We start from the raw sequence: 20058 nt of genomic DNA, 5'->3' as shown, positions 1-20058 counted from the left end.
ATGTAAAATACCCTGTATATATGCAGTGTGAGAATAAAGAAAATGGTCTATTGTGGTAACACCTAAGACCTGAATAAATCATTGGGGACCCTATTGTGCCTGACACTATACAACCATAACAAAAAGATCCCCCTTTCCCAAAGAATTTACAATGAAGCCCTGGCCCCTCAGAAGTCATCGACCCAGATTTCATCCTTACGAGCTAAGTTGATGTAAAATGGAGACAGGTCACCTGGAAAAACTTTGTGGCCAATGAGGCGACCAGGGCTGTCAATTTAATGAAACAGGCCTATAAGTGGAAGGACCATTGTGAAACCTCCTACTTTCAAGCTTTGTCACAGTCATTGTTATTGTCTCCCTGTGCCTCAGCCTTGTTACCACAGTTTTATCTGTCAAAATCTGCGCTATTGCATTCAACTTTCTCAAAGTACCACTAGCCAGAGTTTCCTGGCAAGAGAAAACGAGAACAAGAAAACTGTCAGCACAGCAGGGTATTTATTTAACTATCTTAGCCATCCAGACATTTCCCCAAACTGAGGGTATGCTGTAGCTACATGTAGAAGAATTAGGGCAAACTATTCCTACCACTGAAGCTTTGCAATGAATGAGACTACGCTAAAAAAACAAAACAAAACAAAACAATCTTCTGCTCCGTTAAATTTGGTATCCATCTTTGAGAATCCAGCAACCTCCGAGGGCTTAGTTATGTGCACAAAGTTATTATCTCCTTTGTAGCAGGTCTGTAGTACATGTTCATAATAACCACTGTTGCTTAATTTAGCAGATGGCTGGAACCTCTACAATTCCCCTTGAAGAAATGGAGAATGGTTATATTATTCCCAATGTTGATTTAAAAGCAGAAATCCAACACCAAGTGATGCTGCTTATCCTGTGTAAAGCAATCTACAATTGTTACAGCTTTCTGAATTTCTCTGATCATGGGTGTATGCAATGATGAGCTGCCAAAACTTAACAACCGGTTCCCTGTAAAAAGTTCTGATTTAAGGGATGTGCCACAGTATGTATTTTTTGTACCAATAGGGTTACCATAGGTCCAAATTTTCCCGGACGGCGATTTAAGACCCAAAACCCCTGACATGTCCGGGAAAATACAGATGTATGTTAACCCTACCTATAGTTCTTTTTTAAAAAGATGGGCCTGAACTAGAAACGAGCTCCGTTTCACATGTGTGGGTCCCCACCACTCCCTGGGGGTGTGCTAAGGTGACCAGATGCCCGATTTTAAAGGGACAGTCCCGATTTTTGGGTCTTTTTCTTATATATTACCCCCCACCCCATGTCCTGATTTTTCACACTTGCTGTCTGGTCACCCTAGGGTGTGCACATGTGTGGGTCCCAGCTGCTCCCTGCCCCCCTCATTGAAGCAGGTGTGCAGGGTTACTGCCCTGTGAACTGCAGGGCACCAGTGGACGTGGGGCCGGCTGCAGACAGGGGCGGGTTGCAGGGCTAGCTAGAGGCAGGGGGTGTGGGGCTGGCTGCGGGGAGGGCAGGGGGTGCAGAGCTGGTTGGAGACAGAAGGGTGCAAGGTTGGCTGGAGGCAAGAGGGTGCGGGGTTGGCTGGAGACGGGAGGTGTGGGGCTGGCTGGAGGCAGGGCAGGGGCTGACTAGAGGTAGGGGCTGGCTGCAGGCAGGGCAGGGAGTGCGGGGCTGGCTGGAGACAGGGGTGTGTGGGGCTGGCTGGCTTCAGGCAGGGCCACAGGGGGGGTGCGACAGGGGTTGGTAGGGCTGGAGACAGAGGAGCGTAGGGCTGGCTGGCTTCAGGCAGGGGGGTGCGGCAGAGGTTGGCTGGAGACAGGGTAGGTGGTGCGGCAGGGGCTGGCTGCGGGCAAGGGGTGCGGGGCTGGTGTGGGCAGGGCAGGGGATGCAGCAGGGGCTGGCTGCGGGTGGGGGATGTGGAGCTGGCTTCAGGCAGGGGGGTGTGGCAGAGGTTGACTGTAGCCAGGGTAGGGGGTGCGACGGGTCTGGCTGCGGGCAGAGGATGCGGGACTGGTGCAGGCAGGGCAGGGGGTGCGGCAGGGGCTGGCTGCGGGCAGGGGCTGGCTGCTGGTGCGGGCAGGGCAGGGGATGCGGCAGGGGCTGGCTACGGGTGGGGGATGTGGGGCTGGTGCGGGCAGGGGTGCCGCAGGGGTTGGCTGTGGGCAGGGTGGTGGGTACTCATGGGGAGAGCAGCTCAGAGCAGCAGGACGCAGCCCAGGCCCAGCAGAGCAGCCGGGGACCCACCAGGCAGCAGCGGGTGCCCCAGGGGTCGGGGAAGCAGCAGCAGGGCCATGCCCAGGGCCAGGCGGCGGCCCACATGGTTCCCGCAGTGCAGCGCCCCCGGCAGCCAGAGGAGGAATTACACACTTCCCGGCTGGAGCCCATCAACGCTGCAGTGCCCCCTCCCCGCAGGGAAGCGGGTTAACAACCGGTTCTAAAACCGCTTCAAAATTTAACAACCAGTTCGCGCGAACCGGCTCCAGCTCACCACTGGGTATATGAGGGAATTTACATTTTCTTACATTTAAGTTATCACTGTCTTCTAGTCAGTTAAGTGGTAAAAAGAGAGGTACATAGAAAAAATGTATTAAGAGTGCAAGTTATTTATTTAGTACATAGACTGGGGCTCCCCTGTATTACTGACAGTTCCATGCATGAGACATAAAAGCTAATTATTTTTATTTATATAGTACCATAAGCGTGCAGGATGCTTTACAGCAGGGGTCAGCAACCTTTGGCACGCAGCTCGCGTGCCGGGCCAGTTTGTTTACCTGCCACGTCCGCAGGTTCGGCCGATCACAGCTCCCACTGGCTGCAGTTCGCCACTCCAGGCCAATGGGGATGGTGGGAAACAGCGGCCAGCACATCCCTCGGCCCACGCCGCTTCCCGCAGCCCCCATTGGCCTGGAGCGGCGAACTGCGGCCAATGGGAGCCGCAAGTGGCCGAACCTGCAGACATGGCAGGTAAACAAACTGGCCCGATCCGCCAGTGTGCTTACCTTGGCGAGCTGCATGCCAGCGGTTGCCAACCCCTGCTTTATAGATAACTACAAGAAACAAATCAGTACTTTCAGGACTGTACTACTAGCTAAAATGGATGTAACAGCAAGAGGTGAAAATAGCCACAGACAGAACAGGGGCTATGTGAAGACAAAGGCCATGTCTACACTTACAAGCTGACAGTGGCACGCTGTTCGAGCTCTCATGTAGCCGTGTTATTTCGACAGGCGAGAGCTCTCCCGTCAACATAATAAAACCAGCTCCATGGGTAGCGTGTCTCCTGCAGACCTAGCGCTGTGCATACGAGCGCTTATGCCAGCAAATCTTAAGTGGCTCGGGTGGGTGGTGATTTTTTCACTCCCCTCCCCGAGTGACAAAAGTTTTGCCAATGTAAGTGCTAGTGTAGACATGGCCAAAAGAAGTGACCAGATGAATACATAAGCTTTCTCCCTTCTATAAGTTAAGTTCCAGTTTCCAAATAGGTAGTAGTCAACTTATACATGACAATTTTGGGTTTACCCAGCATTGTCATTTCCATTTAGCTAGAATTCCAGAAGATCTAGCTATCCCCTATTTCGTTTATAATAAGGAAGCAAAGTGAAAGCAACTATACAATCAGTTGTAAATCAGGCTTCAGTGGTAGCCGTGTTAGTCTGTATCAGCAAAAAAATCAAGGAGTCCTTGTGGCATCTTAGAGACTAACAAATTTCTTTGGGCATAAGCTTTCGTGGGCTAGAACCTACTTCATCAGATGTATGAAGTAAAAGATACAGGAGCCGGTATAAATACATGAAAGGATGTGAGGTGCTTTACCAAGTGTGATGAGTCAGTCTAATGAGATAAATCAATTAACAGCAGGATACCAATGGAGGAAAAATAACTTTTGAAGTGGTAAGAGAGTGGCCCATTACAGACAGTTGACAAGAAGGTGTGAGTAACAGTAGGGAGAAATTAGTATTGGGGAAATTAAGATTAGGTTTTGTAATGACCCAACCACTCACAGTCTTTATTCAGGCCTAATCTGATGGTACCTAGTTTGCAAATTAATTCCAGTTCTGCAGCTTCACGTTGGAGTCTGTTTTTGACGTTTTTTTGTTGAAGAATTGCCACTTTGAGGTCTGTTATTGAGTGACCAGGGAGGTTGAAGTGTTCTCTGACTGGTTTTGGAATGTTATGATTCCTGATGTCAGATTTGTGTCCATTTATTCTTCCAGCGAGTGATTTAAGAACATGAGAATGGTCACACTGGGTGAGACCAATGGTTGATTTAGCCCAGTATCTGATGGTCTGACAGTGACCAGTGCCAGATGCTTCAAAGGGAATGAACAGAATAGGACAATTATCAAATGATCCATCCCGTCATCCAGTCCCAGCATCTGTCAGTCAGAGGCTTAGAGACACCCTTGGCATGGGGCTGCATTCCTGACTATCTGGGCCACTGATAGACCTGTCCTCCATTATTCTTTTTTTAATCCAGTTATAGTTTTGGCCTTCATGGCATCCTCTGGCAGTGGGTTCCACAGGTTGACTGTGCGTTATGTGAAGAAGTACTTCCTTTTGTTTGTTTTAAACCTGCTGCCTATTAATTCCATTAGGTGATCACTGGTTCTTGTGTTATGTGACTGAAAAAATATCCACTCCTTTATTTTTCAATTGAATTACAATATCTAACTGCTTCTCATGCTGAACTTCAACTTTAACAGTATGCATTGCTACATTATGATCATTTTTTGAGGTAAGCCAATTAGCATACACTTGCATCAAAATTATTTCTGCTCTTCTGCTGCAAACTTCACAGAAACTCATTTGGAAAGGTATTTCTCAGTAGTGGCAGGTTTGAGGGTGTTTTTTGACCCATGGTAATGTCAATTATCTCATTATATTTTTTGCAGAATTAGCACTGTGTTTTGAGAAACAAAACGTCCAGCAGATGGAAAAGCAGATGCTGAAACAAGTTTGGTCTATGATGAAGCAATTGGTTGAAAAAGCGTTACTGATTATATGAAGCAAAAGGTCAGGCCTGTTAATCTGTAACCTATTCTTTTATAAGGTGCTTTTGCAATATTTTTGCTGTTTTCCGGCATTTTATTTCAAACATATTTAATGAAGAAACACAATACGTTAGCTCCCTTTCCATTAAGAAAGGGATTCAGGTAAATAGGAAGGATGATTCTGTAGCTGAAGCACAGTTCTAAGTGTCAGGAGATCTGCTTTGATTCCTGGCATTGCCTCAGTTTTTTTCAGTGAGTGAAATCTATCGCCTGCGATATGCAGGAAGTCAGGATAGAGAATAGGCCCTGCTGGCCTTAAAAATCTATGATTCTATATGTTCTTTCATTGGTACAGGAACACGTTTGTCCAAAATTGTATGGATTTCTTCCCATTTCTTGGCTTAAAAATATAGCAAAAGAACATGCTGTCGTTTTTTATTGCTCTTTGGTGAGGCATGAGAGACCAAAAGTGTTGTTGCAGGGAAAAAAAATCACATGGGCATGTGAGGAGGGGGAAAATTGGGCTTCTGAGGAATTGGGCTTCTTTAGTGTATAAGGAGGGCCCTACCATTTCACAGCCATGGAAAATGCATCACGGACCATGAAATCTGGACTCCACTGGGAAATCGAGGGTTTTTTTGTTTGTTTGTTTTTTTGTATTTTTAGCCTATACTATACAGATTTCATAGGGGAGACCAGCAGTTCTCAAACTCGGGGTCCTGACCCAAAAGGGGACTGCATGGGGGGGGGGGGGGGGGAAGAGGGCGGTTTGCAAGATTGTTGCCATCCTTACTTCTGCACAGCTTTCAGAGCTGGGTGGCTGGAGAACAGCGGCTGCTGGCAAAGTGCCTAGCTCTGAAGGCAACACCGCCAACAGTAGTGCAGAAATAAGGGAAGCAATATTATACCACGCCATCCTTACTTCTGTGCTGCTGCCTTCAGAGCTGGGCAGCTGGAGAGTGGCAGCTGCTGTCCAGGAACCCAGGTCTGAAGGCAGTAGCGCAGAAGTAAGGATGGCATGGTATGATATTGCCACCCTTACTTCTGCGCTGTTGCTGGTGGTGGTGCTGCCTTCAGAGCTGGGCTCCCAGCCAGCAGCTGCCGCTCTCTGGCCCCCCAACTCTAAAGGCAGTGCCTCTACCAGCAGCAGTGTAGAAGTAAGGTTGGCAATACCATGACCCCCCCTATTATCCCCTTTTGAGTCAGGACCCCCACAGTTACCACTCCATGAAATTTCAGATTTACGTATTTTTTATTATTTTAAAAATCCCATGACCATAAAATTGACCAAAATGGACCATGTTTTTGGTAGGGCCCTATGTATAAGGCTTGCAACAGGCCAAAGAAATGTCCCTTTATCACGGTCACTTTATTTTAAGCTATATCCAAAGAGACCAAAACAACATATGGTCTCGGGCTTTATTCCAGTTAGTCTTCCCATAGTTCTTACAGTGAAAACATGATCACAACATGCAACAGAAGAAAAATGGGCTCATTTGCCCATTGCTTCCAGGATAGCCTGCCTAAGCAGCGTGACTCCCCTTGATATGTACTCCTGGCCTGTCAGCTGGATGCAGTTTATATATATACTCTATTTCCTATCAGGCCTTGCCACAAGTTAGGATTGTTACGGCTGCTATAATTCTCAGTTTGCCATGCTCTCTTCTCACAGGGTGTGTCTACACGGCCGATAAAAAACTTGCAGCTGGCCCACGTCAGCTGACTCGGGCTTGTGGGGTTCGGGCTCTAGGGCTGAAAAATTGCTGTATAGACATTCGGGCTCAAATGGGAGGTTAGAGGGTCTCAGAGCTTGGGCTCCAGCCCAAGCCCAAATATCTACAGAGCAACTTTTAGTCCCACAGCTGCAGCTCCATGAGACCAAGTCAACTGACCCAGGCCAGCCATGGCCATGCTTCAGGGCTTTAACCCTTTGCACACGTATCAGAGAGAACAGCTGGATCTATGTAGGATCAGCCTTGTCCCCCAACACTGAGGCCTTGGAGTAGTTCCAGTCCATCTTGTTCATTTAACCCTGGCCCTGAGTCCTAAAGCTATGGTCAGCAGAACAGGTTCTCTTGTGTAAACACTATATCACTTCCTTCCCACCCTGCCTATGTGAAAGGCAATGTTATTTACTTCTTAGGGAAATTAATGGAATCAGCATTCTTAGCTGCTATTTCAAGTTCTGCTACTGGGCTAAATAGTTTCTCTATGTACATGAAGTAGCTTCCTTGCAAGGGTGAGGAGACTGCTACTTAAGGTTTGTAAAACAGTCTGGTGATGAGTGCTAGAGAAATACCAGGTATCATTCTCGCTCCAAACTCATAAATACTCTTTTTAGAGCACAGGAGATCATTGGCAATGAGCATCGCCACGGCAGGCACCTTCTTCTGCTGCAGGCTTGACATCCTATTGATGTCAACTGGCGTTATTCCTCCCAGCATACTGCCACAGGAAAGGAGAAATGCATTTATGCTTCTCAGTACACCTGCAGAGACCATTTCCTTTGTAGCATACGTTGTGGAATACTTCTTAGCTAGCATATTACCAAACATAACCGTGACCTAATATTTTTTTGCTTAGGAATTTTATAAAAACCTCACCTGTTTGATATGAATAATCTTCTTCACTAGTGTTCTTGGGTAAAGGAAAATGTCACCCATAGCTCAGAATTAAAACACACAATACCAAAAGTGCACTGCAACTAAAAAAATGATGTGGAGAGACAAGGCTAATGTGCCACTGAGATGAGGAAAACCTAAAAAGGTTAGAGCTTTTAATACAAACTGTCATGCAGGTCGCTATGAAAAGCACTTAAGAAAACTGACTTGAATCTATTTACAAATTATAAAGATCAAGAAATGATGACTAAAAAGGTCAGCAATGTTTTTTTCAAATTCTCCAAATTAACTAAATTCAAGATAAATTATAAGATCATAGTTTATTGGCGTTCATATATTACAACTAGTGAGAGATCACAAAAGCTTTGAGCAGAGTACTTTATCTTTCTTTCCTGCCCAATCAGAACTAAACATTTCAGTAGATGACATATTAAAACTATTTGTGTAAACATGTATAGTACTGTACAGCATGGGAAATAAAGGTGATCAAAGCTCTCCTATGTGGTAATTAGTATTAAGGAGGCCTTTTTCCAGCATGATGGAGAGCTAAATACATTGGGTTAGCATCAATGGTTCTTCTAACTGGAAATGGTATTACCTTTAACCCATTTGTAATTCTGAATTGAAAAATGGCTGCCAGTAATGTTGGTTTACAGTAGAATTTAGATGCAGTAGAATGTGATGCAGTACTACTCAAAAGCCAAACATGTTTTGTTTCTTCTTAGCTTCTCTGGCTATAAGGCTAATGTTCAGTGCAAGACTCAGTTCAGTGCAAAAAAAATGTTCTTTGCCTCTAATTGTACGGAAGCTCCGGAGAAAATAGCCTTCCTACTCTCTGAGGATATTGAGAAAATGAACCAAAAGGGAACCAGGAACCAGTCATCCTATGGGATCATATGGGATAATTGTATATATAATTTTTTCCAATGAATTTATTCTTTGAAAAAAAATACCAGACTAGTAACCCTGCAAATCAAATTGAGATTAGTTGCCAAACACAACCCTGATGGAGAAACTCTAGTTGAATGGGTGGAATAATCATTTTGAAAGACTAGGCTTTCTTCCTACAACAGACCCATTGATGGTGTAATTGATTTCACCCCTTCATTGCCTTTGTCCCAACTGACGGAGCTCTACGTTATTTATTATTAGTATTATGATTTTTTTAATTCAGCTGTAAAACATTCCTTTGTGTTGAATCAATAAAAGAATGTAAGACAATTCCATAAACTCATGGTGGTAAAAGGGACTTTTCTAGACTAAGGAGAAATAAGAAGATTCAGTGTGCCGTTTTAAGATATTAACAAGTTTCACCATACACCCCACAGCAAGGATAAGTCTTCTTGGCATCCCTTTCCTCCTCCACACACAAAATACATTAGTATGCAATGTACAAGTCCTAACAACCTCAGAGGAACCTCCACTATTTGTGGCTATGCAGAGTAGTTTTAGATTTTGTAGGACTGGAGGCTTTGCAGAGTGGATACAAACCAGAAAAGAAAAAGAACAATACTTTTGTACAATGAAAGAAGCAATATATTGTATTAATTTAGTCACTGACATATTCTAAGGAATCTTACTGTGGTATTGCAACCACCAATGTCAAAAAAAAAAAAAAAAAAAAGGAAATTGTTGCATTTAAAATTAATTTCTCATTGCAATAAATAAAAAGTTGGACTTGTAAAAACACTGTTCCCAAGAAAATCAGAGACCAAATAAAATCTCTCTCTCCAGAAAATTATGAAAAAAAAAATTGTCTGAGTGAAAGGAAAAAGTTCTATGTGCAAGTAATTCCTGAACATTAATAACATAACAAAGAAATAAACAAAATAATCTTAAAACAATCTTACTTCCTGGGATTTCTTGGTACAGCAGGCTATGCATTATTAGATTTTCAGATCTTTACACTTCAGTTTAAATTATTATTCAGATTCATATTTGACTGTTTTATCCAAATTCCCATTTGTGTATATTACCAAACTGTCGTACCTTCTGGCTCAAGCTACTAAACCTTCACTTCCATGAATGCAAAGTTTACACACAAAAAGGTTCCAAGAGTGCTCTACGAAAGAGATGGCTTTCTCTGTATGTAGAAAGTTAGTTAATAGATAGTGTGCCAGTAGATGGCGCTCAAGAAAATACTAAATCGTTCCTAGGTTCTCTATGCCCCAGGTTGTCATTGTTGTGCATTGCAAATGGCTTCCAGCATGAAACTCTTTACATGGAGCTTTTAACAAGACTTTAGAGGCAAAATGTGAACCCATGTCTCATAGACTTTAAGGTCAGAAGGGACCATTATGATCATCTATTCTGACCTCCTGCACAATGCAGGCCACAAAATCTCACCCACACACTCCTGTAACAAACCCCTAACCTATGCCTGAGTTATTAAAGTCCTCAAATTGTGGTTTAAAGACGTGGTTCAAGGTGCAGAGAATCCTCCACATGGATCCCTTCAACATAGCCATGAGCGTGTGCATAAGTATGCACACACAGAGTTAAATGAAAACCTAACAAGCCTTCCATGAAAATGCTCACTAAAGCCATTATTTACAATACTTAACATTTAAAATGTATTTACTTTTAAGGTGTTTTTAAAGGCTGCAAATGGAAATATATTTAAAGTAAAACTCTCAAAATATAAATAATCCTGAACCGGCAGCCCTACATGCTATCTAACATTTTTCTTATAGTGCTCTGGAAGGTCCATCTTCTGTTTACATGGATATTTCAGTCCCAAAAAATGCTTCATTAAACTTTTACTCTTAAACATGTCTGTAACCCTGAACTCAAGAACTACAGTAATAAACCAATGAGTTGCTGCACCATAAGAGGAAAATATTGGAAAAAAAATCTCATGCATCTTTAAAGCTCAGTTTCATCTGACATGGGACCACAAACACTAAATTGCCTTAATCATAAGCTTTTAGCCATTGCATGGTATCATCTCAGGGCACAGTTAAGGTTGTTTTTTCTGCTTTCACTGTGCGTTTCCATCCATGTTAAGATGTTTCAATTTCTTTTCATTATAATATTTCCTGGATCGGTAATGCTTGGGTTTTGGATAATTACAACATCTCTTAATTTACAGATACGTACTCTGAGCCTAGGTTGTTTTTGTGTGTGTGTGTCGGAGAATTATAATAAAGTTCTTTCACTAATGTTGGAAGAAAGTGATTTTCTGCGATTCCTTACCCAGTCTCATGTGACTACAGCAATCAGCATGCCGTCCAGACATACACCAGGTACAGCATATATTTGATTCCTTATGACACAGCTTTTTATCATTATATTACCACATCTCAGACTGATTAAACATTCATCATCAGTGTGAACTAAGGCAGGTTTTCTCAAGCTGTGGGAGCAGCCAATTGGTGGGACCTGGACAGTGTCTGAGTAAGGTCTCAGTCTTATCTAATTTTCAAGATTGTAAGTGAAAAGAGGGAACAAATTTAAATTGCTGCATGGGATTCTCTTTGGATTTCCTGTGTACTAGTTCCTGGTTAAATTCTCTTCCATGCATCTCACAAAGGCTGCAGTGATTGAGCAGAGATTGCCCTGGAGTGTCTCTTCCCAGTTGCCAGGCATGGCTGTGGTTCTTGTTTTGAGGGCCAGAAAACTCTCTTGCTACCTTCACCCTGTGATCTCTTTGTCCAGCAATTGTGTGAGGAGAGTGAGGAAGAGGCAATGACTAGTAGCCTGCTGCCTCCAAAGCTTACAAGCAGGGAGAGTAGGTGCAGATTTGAGGGCTCAATGTGTGGGGCATCAAGCTGATGGGGCCTCAAGGGGGAATGATGAGGGGAAAAGCTGGGAATTCAGGAGAAGGGTATGTACAAGCTAAGGACCACAGAGGTTCTGCTTCATGACTCTGAGGTTAGTCTCCAGTTTGAGTCATCTGGACAACCTATGTGCAGAAAAATAAGCTTTGCTGCCTCACTGAAACCTATATAGGCAAAGTGACCATTGTCTCTAACTCACCTGAAGGTGGGACCTGAGTTGTTCAGATAAAAGTGAGACATGATGGTAAAATGAACCGCTGACAACCACTAACCCAGCATCCAGTATAACCGGGCCACATTACTGAACACTTTTTTGAGACTATGGAGGAAATCCTGCCCTCATCCATCTGTTGGTTCATAAGACCCTGAATACCACAGACCCGGGAAGGGATCTGGATGTGGGAAAGCTGATGCCCACTGCACCAAGGAGCCCAGCTCTGCAGGGGCTGCCTGAATGAATAGGTTTTTGGCACACGTGGTGGAGTATATCCACTGGCAAAGTCTCCCATGTAGGGGAGCAGCAGCGCCTTTAGGACCTGTTGCAGTCCTGAGGCTATAGTAGCAACTGCGGTATTGGTGAAACCATGACGTGGGGGACAACGATGACTGCCTCCTCAGCACAAGGCCATATGCTCAGTTTGGGACCAGGATTTGACTGCATGTGAACAATTACACATTCACCAACTGTGCCATTTATGACCCGTTTGAATGTCTTTTTAAAAGTCAGTACAGTGTAGTAGAATGCCTAGATCCAATAGACTTTTACACTGCGGCAATCCTATCTAATTTTGTATCAAAAAGCCAATATGCCAAATATGTTATTAATTTACAGTAATTAAAAATGCAGTTAATATAAGTTATATTATAATAACAGATCGAGACTTGCACAACATGTATTTGTTATCAATGCTTTATTATTGAAAACAAAATTGAAATCCTCTTAGCTGGCACAAACAATTATTTCTACAAAAAGGAAAGCCTACAAATCTTGATAATTTATACAAATAACAGTTTTTCAAAAAATAAAAATTTAATTGAGTAAACTTCCCTTGTGCTCTTTTATTTTTTTAGCACTGTCTGCAATAATCCACCATAAATCCCTGAGCAGAGACACATATTTTAAATACATTTTTTAAATGATTCCAAAAGAAGAAAGTTAAGTCCTATATTGAAATGTGTTCAGGGACATTCTTGTTAAACTTCCATTAGTCCTTTTTTCTTTCTTTTCTTTTTTTAAACAGACAGTTATCAATGCTACCATGAAAATATATCACCTATGAGTGTCACTCTGTTGTGCAATGAATAACCACTAAACAAGAATGAACACATGTTAAAAGGGAGAGACAAAGAATACAGTGAAAAGTTATGATCACCAAAGTTTGATGACTTGAAATAAATAAAGCTGCAGGATACCACAGTTATATACTGAATTCAGTCAGAGTCTAATATCTAATTTATTTTTACAATTTTTCAGAAACGCAGTGAAAGGTGGAGAATAAATTCCAGACACCATTTTATTTTTACCATTGGCTTCAATGGGCGATGATGAAAAAGTTGAAATTCAACTTTTGAGCATTCCATGTTGCTTTCACAGCCATATCGTTATTTGACAAAAGGTTTGACACTTTCTTAACAAAAAATGCATCCCTTTTGGTATACCCATTGTGAACCTAGTCATTAAACATAGCATTGCTCACTGGAGAGAAAAAGACAAAACACTATAACAAATTGTGACTATACCAACTTTGAAATAGTTACTTCTCAAAATCCTTTAATATAGATCTAAACCTGTAGTGTGTATGGGGAGAATGTACAATAAATTGTCACATTTCCCTTAAGTACACATGCTACCCACATAAAAATGCAGCAAAAGCCAAATGAAGAAGATAGCAACAGTTGCAGACTACTGTCTTAATGAAAGAAAACGCTGCTGCAGTTGAATAATAAATAAATAAATACCATACAGCAAACTATTCTCCCAGAAGTACAGCAATGGAATGGTGCTCTATAGTTAAAAAAGAAAAAAAAAAGATTTTTTATTACAAAAGGTTTTAACAGAGCCTGAAGAAGCTTGCTTCAGTTAAAGGTGCTCCATCACTTAACGTTATATTTACCACTCGTTAAATGAACATTGAAGCAGATATCAACAGGTCATTAAATGAAAAAGTAAATTTTCTTATAAATTCTAATACTTTTTCCAACAAAAGAAAGCAGTTAGCAAATGGTTTGGGAAAACACAGACTAAAGCTTCAATAGGCTGCAACTTAAAATAAATTATTTTACAATTTTTTTAATGAAGAATAATACAATAAAGAGCCCAAATAAAAATAAAAAACGCTAGAAATGTAACTTTGTTGTAACTGTGCATGTAAGAAAACAAAATGGATTCCTAATATTTGGTTAGAATCCAAGTAGATAATAGTTTTAAAAATGAACACCATTGTCAAAAATACTCAGAATAATTGGCAACCATTGTTACACACTTCTGTTAGTCTACAATGTTGTGCAGATTCTCTGCTAGCTTCTAAAAGTCAGTCCCTTTAACTAGTAGCACATTACAAAAAGCTCTGTTTCCAAAAAAAAATTCTGATAAGCTTCATTTGTACCATTTCTAAGTATCAACACTTCCCAAACTCACTCTGGTTGAATTCTTGGAAAAATAATGCAAGCTGAACAGCATCGAGATGTCCAGTCCAAAACTGGACTTATCTGACAGTAACGTGAAAGGAGTAAAACACAGTGTTCTAGAAGGCCAAAAAGAACTTCTTTTTAAGGTTACAGGCTGACCGCACTTTTTTGATATCAGGGCAAACATCTGTTTTCTGTGTAAATATGGATAATTCATGACATTAGTGATAGCTTCCAGATTTTTTTATACTGGTCCAATGTCACACATTGAGCTGGTCCTTGCTTGTTTCGTCTACTCAACTCAACTGAGTATCTGAAGTAAACTACATCAAAACTCTTAACAGTCGGAAAAAATATGTGCACTTGTCAGTAAACAACTGTCAATACTGTCATCTAACCGCAAGTGACAGGTATTTAAAAAAAAAAAACAAAACGGCTGTGTCAGTCTGAAATTGATAAGCAGGTGGTCCTAAAGAGAGATACAGCAGCATTAAGACAAACTGCAAACACATTGGATTTAGTATACATTTTAATGAGTTATAGTCTCAGCAAATACTTTAAGCTAGTATTATCTTTTTTACTCCCATGTGGCTGGGTGTATGCTATACAGTTCTCCCTTAGTGTTTTCAGCACAGTATAATTTTCAAGAACTCACATGAAAAAGAGTAATATGGGTTTAACTGTGATAACTTGTCAAGTATGCCAAAATACCCTCCTTTAAGTGCTATGGTTTTATTTTTTATTTTATTTTTTGCGGGTTAATACTTAAGTCCTTTGTGAAGCATCCAAAGAATCTCCCTTTATTTTTATGGCAACAAAAGTTATGCCAAAAACCAGAATAGGTTCTCCTAGCAGCAATTAAGACCCCCTGACTCTTGCAGTCAAGTCCAATGAGAGCTTTGATCAGATAACTTCCTGGAAGTTTTGTTTTGGATTTGAGTCAATTTAAAGAAAAAGAAGTTTTTTCTGTGTCATGTTTTAGACGTCTTTAAACCTTGTTTTTCCATGATATTCCACAGTTTGCGAAGATTAGACTGTGTGATGACATCGTCTGGCTTAAATTGGAGAGCACGGAGGTAGTTTGTTTCAGCATCTCTGAGTTTACCATTGAGATGAAGAATGGCTCCAAGATTCATCAGGGCAGCCGGATACTGGAATAAGAGAAGGGAAGGAAAAATATTGAGTGTATTTTCAGGGTTTTTTTTCAGACAGTTTTGATCCACTTAAACAAATTATTCCCTTATGTTTGCAGGCATTTTATGGAAGCAATTTAGCAATTTAAACAAATAGAGATAACAAGAAAAAGTTTTTGAACAGCTGCTAACTGTGTACTTTGTGCTTTAAAAAGGACAGGCTCTGGTGTCTACATGCATAGACTTCTTTCTTTAATGAGAAAACACAGATACCATAAAAGCTTTACATGTGGTAATGTCGGTATACCATAGTTTCCAAGAGAAAATTAAAGTAGTCCAACAGCGGATTGAAGAGAGGAATTTAATTTTAATTCGACCCAATGCCAATAAAGAGTTTATAATCGGTGGGAATAGCTAACACATTGGAACGCCAGCTCCTTTTTTTCTTTTAATAAAAATTTATCTTCAGATTCTAAAGACAGACATACAAATTTCAAGGATACCCATTTTAAATTCTTCTTCATATACACTCAGTGTTATGCCAGGCTTTGATAAGTCTTTCTTTATGAATAGTTGGATAACTTTAAAAATACCACTGTCAGAAACTAATGACAAAGACGTCAAGAATGCATAAAACAATAAATTAACAAGCCCTGGGATCCTATCCTCCCCACCACAGGTACAGAGAACCACCCCAAAACTACCAGCAGCCACCCACATGTAGGTGGACCTGACAGGCACCCAAGGCAGGCGAGCAGCTCCCTCCAGTTTCCTCCACAAGGAAACCTACCCCCTTCATCCCCTAGACCACTGGAGGTATCCCTGGGCACTTGGGGGAATGTGCAAGTACCAGTAAAGCATTACATTTCAGTGGAAGCCTAGTCATTCACCACAACAATAGCTCTTGATTTTAAAGTAAAAACAGATACTAGACAAAGTTCAACATAAGTTGTCCAGATCACCCACTTTTTGGATCAGCCTCAGCAATGCTTGCTTCCCAAATTATGCAGATTGGAGCAAAGATGGCTAAGTTTTGTCTCTGAGGTTACATCTACACATGGGTAGACATATGCACTAGCTCTGCTTGAGCTAGTATGCTAAAAATAGTTGTGTGGCCACGGTGGCACAGGCAGTGGCTTGGGCTAACTGTCCAAGTGTGTAACCCAGAAGGATTTGTGCTTTGGTGGCTAGTCTGAGCCACCGGACCACACTGCTATTTTTAGCGCACCAGCTTGAGCAGAGCTAGTGTACCCATCTAACTCTGCTAGGAAGCACCTTCCCAGATGCTGTGTAGACATATCCTGAGGAGCAAGTGGTTCGGGATACCACTCATCAGCACTCCTCCATCAGCTTTCAAAAATATGTAAAGTTAACTGGAAACTCAGTTTCAGCCATCTCTTGTAGTTACAGTATTTATACGCACTAGATGCTTGCTAATAAGATGGACATCAGAAATAATAAGGGAGGTCAGAGTGTAGTTGTAGCTGTGTCGGTCTCAAGATATTAGAGACAAGGTGTGTGAGGTAATAGGTTTTATTGGACCAACTTCTGCTGGTGAGAGAGACAAGCTTTTGAAGCTCGTCTTTAGCTCTGTGTGGCCCAAAAGCTTGTCTCTCTCACCAACAGAAGTTGGTCCAATAAAAGCTATTACCTCACGCACCGTCTCTCTCTAACAGAGAGAAGAGACAGAAGAGACAGCTGTCTCTCCCCTACTTGCTATATACCAGTGTTGGTCTCCCAGAGTGCAAGCCTTCCCAAGATGCTGTGATAATGGGATGGCATTCTGATTAGGTTTTGCATACCTCCCACACAACTATTCAGGTTCACCAAAGTACCTGTAATTTTAATTTTTCCACCTGAAATTTAAACCATTCCTATTCTCTAGGAGATAGGAAAAGTATTTTAAATTCAATCTAAAGCAATGCTTGCACTAGGAAACTGAAATAGAAGACCACTCTCTGAAACAAATTCTACATTTGTATGTACTATGCTCTATATTTGCCTCTTATTTTCCTTCCTGCTTACTCTCATCTGTTAAGAAAACAATCCCACGTATACTCAAGTATGAGTCAATCTTTCAGAGCCATTAGGTTTCAGTGTGTTCAAAATTAAGCAAAACCATGTAAACATCATGATGCTAACCTAACTACTTCTGGGTTTCGTTTTTCTTGCTCAAAGATGACAAGTTATTTTTGCCAACCATAGCAGGAAATTCTGCTATTTGCGAAGCATCTCCAACTATTATAGTTTCCCTCTCCATTCATACTCAGTTTGGAGAAGGGAAACTGATATTTGAGCTTCTGAAGCAATCTTGTTTATGTACAATATATATTAACCTCCTCATTACTATCCCATGCTCCACCAGTCTACAGAATCAATTATACTGAAATTAATGGAACTGTAATAAACTCTTTATAAGTAAATATATTTTGGATAATGACAAAAATGATGCAGCAGAACCACAGCTGAACAGCTGCATTGTGAATAGACGATTCTGACATACATAAGCTATCTGTACATTTCTTTTAAAAAAATTTTAATTGTACGGTAATGAAAGGGACCTTGATACTGCAACTTGTTGCATGTGGGCAAATCCTTGTGTCTATGTGGAGTCTATTACCTTCATCTGGACTCTGTGCAGATGCAAGGGTCTGCCTGCAAGGGTCCAATTAATTACAGGATCTGGCCCTATGATCTCTTTTTAATGGCTCAAGTTTTGTTTTTAAGATGCTACCTGAGCTTCAGTGTCAAAGCAATATGTGCCTTATAAATTGATACATCAGAAAGTGAGCTTAGAGACAGGGCAAGTAGGCACAAAAGTCAACAGATATGGGTCAGCAATCCAGAAACCTGCTTGATTTCCACATGCTCCATCTGATAGAAAAGATATCAGAGAAACTCTTGTGGAGTACATTATGTTCTCAATCCAAACACACTCCCCACTGTATTACATTCTAAAGCATCCATCAACAGTGTGTCTGGGAAGTAGACATTTTTTTCTTTACAAGTTCAAGTATTGCTCTCCACTCTTTCTTTTTTCTCCACAAATGTGTAATTCAATTTATTTATGTGGCAAGATATCTAGGGCTTTAAGATTAAAAGTTTTATTTCCATACACAGATGTGAAAATCCTTCTTATGCCACTTTCCTTTTAATTTGGCAAACTGATTGTGCTGTAGCAGACTAAAAAAGTATAATTACTGATTTTGCTTTGTTTGATCTCTCTGATGAAATTTGAAATTAATTTCCCCCTGAAATTCCAGCAAATGACCAAATAGGTTTAGCCTATTAATGTGCAGGGTAAATAAATATATTTATCAATGTAAAATGAGTATGAAGTAATTCAGAAAGGAGATGAAAAATCATGCCAACTCCTCTAATATTTTATAATATCTGAGAAAATCTGCAGGTTTCTTAAAAGAGACTAAGTGCCGACTACCTACCCACCTACTGGATTTATAGAGTACCAAATCACTGCAGTATCGAGCATCAGTGGTTTATTACAACAAACTCAGGAATTTCCAGGTGACTGACTGACTGATTGATTATACATCAGTGTCATCACACCTGCCAGCTGTAACTGATGTGCTAGGGACAGAAAACCAGGAATAATCACTATCCTTTTTTCCTCAGATAGATTGTCTTTTATTAAAGACAGCTGATGAAACTTTTCAGCACGTTAACAAAGGCAGTTGGCAGCTATCACTCCAATAATACAGGGCTTGTAGCACTGTATAATAAATGACACTACCTACTAATTCAGAGACTTGAAAGGAGAAACAAGCCTTCCTTCATTTCCTTTACAAGACAGATGCTTTATATCAAAAGATCTGACTGGCAGTTCTATCAGAGTTATTAATGGTGTCTTTTTGGTCTGTTGGGAATGATCCCCCTTACTAGTGTTTTTTCTTGCGGTGTATTTTTTTTTCTTAGCTCTTTAGAGACTAACAAAGTAACTAATGAATAACAAAATAAAAATCATGTGTTTTGCTGCCCAAAGCATTGGGTATTGTTTATGTTGGTGACAATTCTTCCAAGCCTCCTCCACACTACCATAATTGGAGGATAATGTTCTGTGGCATACAAAAACAGCACCATGAACTAAAACTCTTCTCTGAAAGACAGTATGGAAATCCAAAATGTTTCCAGTAAATTCCATGGACTTGCTTCATATTTACACTGATGTAACCAAGAGTAGATTTTGGCCCCATATATATATAACATTAACCATTGTATGATAGATGCCCCAGATTTTTTGTTTGTTAACTCATGTTCACTCCATACACAAATCTCTAGCTCCAAATAGAATTAGTTAGCTTGTGCAGATATAAGTTAAAAACCTTTACAAATATATATATCTCAAGGCTGATTCCCCACTCTGGCAGAAGGTGGGGGCCCTCAAGGATTCTAAAAATTAATACTGGCTACTCCAGGCTTGTATTAAACTCCCAAGGTTACAGCTTTTCTCTAACCATGGATGGGGAGATGCTGCCACTACCCAAGTGCAAAACCTCTTTAAGGACCCAGGAAGGCACACTTGGGAATTCCTTCCTGTGGGGTACCCTCAAGCCCTTTCACCCCTCCCCCCCCACCCCAGAGAAGAGCTAAGAAAGAAAAACAAAGGAAATCAGCTGTTGCCACCAGCTAATAAACAACATGTGCATATACCTTTTAGAACACAAAAATCTAATCCTGTTCTTAAAAATGGTACATTTTATTAAAACAAAAAGAAAATAAATACATCTGGAAACTCAGGCTATTGCTAGATTTAAAAAGAGCAAATACAAGGATTAAGCATCAAGAATAATTTCTTGAGGTCCAGCTTAAAGGTTGCAAGCAAAACAAAAGCACCTGGGGTTAGCACAGAGGACTCCACAAGCCATAAAGAAATAAAAGAGATAAACCTAAT

At 41.0% G+C, this 20058-nt stretch overlaps 1 protein-coding gene across 1 annotated transcript in view; it reads right to left on the bottom strand.

Moving 5' to 3' along the window:
- Nucleotides 1–12282: 12282 nt before the first annotated feature.
- The window catches only part of TMTC2 (transmembrane O-mannosyltransferase targeting cadherins 2), a 356223-nt gene continuing 348447 nt past the window's right edge, over nt 12283–20058 (bottom strand). The window contains 1 exon segment of the mRNA XM_054027472.1: nt 12283–15167. Coding sequence (XP_053883447.1) covers nt 14988–15167 — 180 coding nt within the window. The 3' untranslated portion in view covers nt 12283–14987.

This window comes from Malaclemys terrapin, chromosome 1, assembly GCF_027887155.1.
Source record: "Malaclemys terrapin pileata isolate rMalTer1 chromosome 1, rMalTer1.hap1, whole genome shotgun sequence".
Classification (NCBI taxonomy): Eukaryota; Metazoa; Chordata; order Testudines; family Emydidae; genus Malaclemys; species Malaclemys terrapin.
Note: the sequence above shows the minus strand (reverse complement) of the source record. Positions and strands in the feature narration are given on the sequence as shown.